This window comes from Coturnix japonica, unplaced genomic scaffold (assembly GCF_001577835.2).
Source record: "Coturnix japonica isolate 7356 unplaced genomic scaffold, Coturnix japonica 2.1 chrUnrandom592, whole genome shotgun sequence".
NCBI classification, from domain to species: Eukaryota; Metazoa; Chordata; class Aves; order Galliformes; family Phasianidae; genus Coturnix; species Coturnix japonica.
Window position 1 is genome coordinate 8,879 of NW_015439965.1, and position 1,124 is coordinate 10,002.

Here is a 1,124-nt window from a genome sequence, read left to right on the forward strand (position 1 = left end):
GTCCCAGTGCTGCACCTCATCCCCCTCCCCTTCCCGTGGGTCTGGCACACGGTGGATGACACCCAGGACAACCTTCACCCCCCAACCATAGAAGACCTGTGTAAGATCCTCATTGCCTTCGTGGCTGAATATCTGCAGCTCTGAGACCCCCCCCCCCATATTATAATGTACCCCCCTATATCCCCCCCCCCACCCAGCCATGGGGGTGGGTCGACCCTATAGGGAGCCAGCAATAAAGTCTATGGGGTCTGGTCTTGTGATATGGTCTGTGGTGTTGATTGGGGGCATCTATGGGGCCAATGATGTTGACTGGGGGCATCTATGGGGCCTATGATGTTGATTGGGGTCGTCTATGGGGCCTATGATGTCTATGGGGCCAATGATGTTGATTGGGGTCGTCTATGGGGCCTATTATGTCGATTGGGGTCGTGTATGGGGCCTATGACGTCTATGGGGCCTATGATGTTGATTGGGGTCATCTATGGGGCCTATGATGTTCATTGGGGCCTCTATGGGGCCTATGACATCTATGGGGCCAATGATGTTGATTGGGGTCGTGTATGGGACCTATTGATTGGGGACATCTATGGGGCCTATGACATCTATGGGGCCAATGATGTTGTTTGGGGTCGTCTATGGGGCCTATGACGTCTATGGGGCCTATGATGTTGATTGGGGTCGTGTATGGGACCTATTGATTTGGGACATCTATGGGGCCTATGATGTCTATGGGGCCTATGATGTTGACTGGGGTCGTCTATGGGGCCTAGAACCCATGAGAACCAATGGGTCCAATCTATGGGTCCAATCTATGGGTCCAATCTATGGATCATCCCAAGTTGGACGGAACCCATCGGAACCATCAACACCAGAACTCCATTATTTCTCCCCCACCAAATAACTCAATACGCTCAACTACTAGAAAACCACATCCAATTTGCTTTCTTTTTTAATTATTAATTATTACTATTATTATTAATTATTTGCAAAGACGAACGCTCTTTTTTTGTGTGTTTTTAATCTTTTTTTGTTTGTTTTCTTTTCTCCTTTTAATGATCTGCCATAGGGAACTTCAGGTCCCTCTTATCGCTCCAATAGACCCATGGCAATGAGTCGAGCCCCCC

The 1,124-nt window shown here is 48.9% G+C and overlaps 1 protein-coding gene across 1 annotated transcript in view; it reads left to right on the top strand.

Annotated features, from left to right (window-relative positions):
• Positions 1 to 993, top strand: part of LOC107307422 (glutaminyl-peptide cyclotransferase-like protein) — a gene marked incomplete at its 5' end in the record, with an annotated part of 9,866 nt that extends 8,873 nt beyond the window's left edge. The window contains one exon of the mRNA XM_015850930.1: positions 4 to 993. Within this exon, the coding sequence (XP_015706416.1) occupies positions 4 to 144 (141 nt within the window). The remainder of the gene's footprint in view (positions 1 to 3) is intronic.
• Positions 994 to 1,124: the final 131 nt, after the last annotated feature.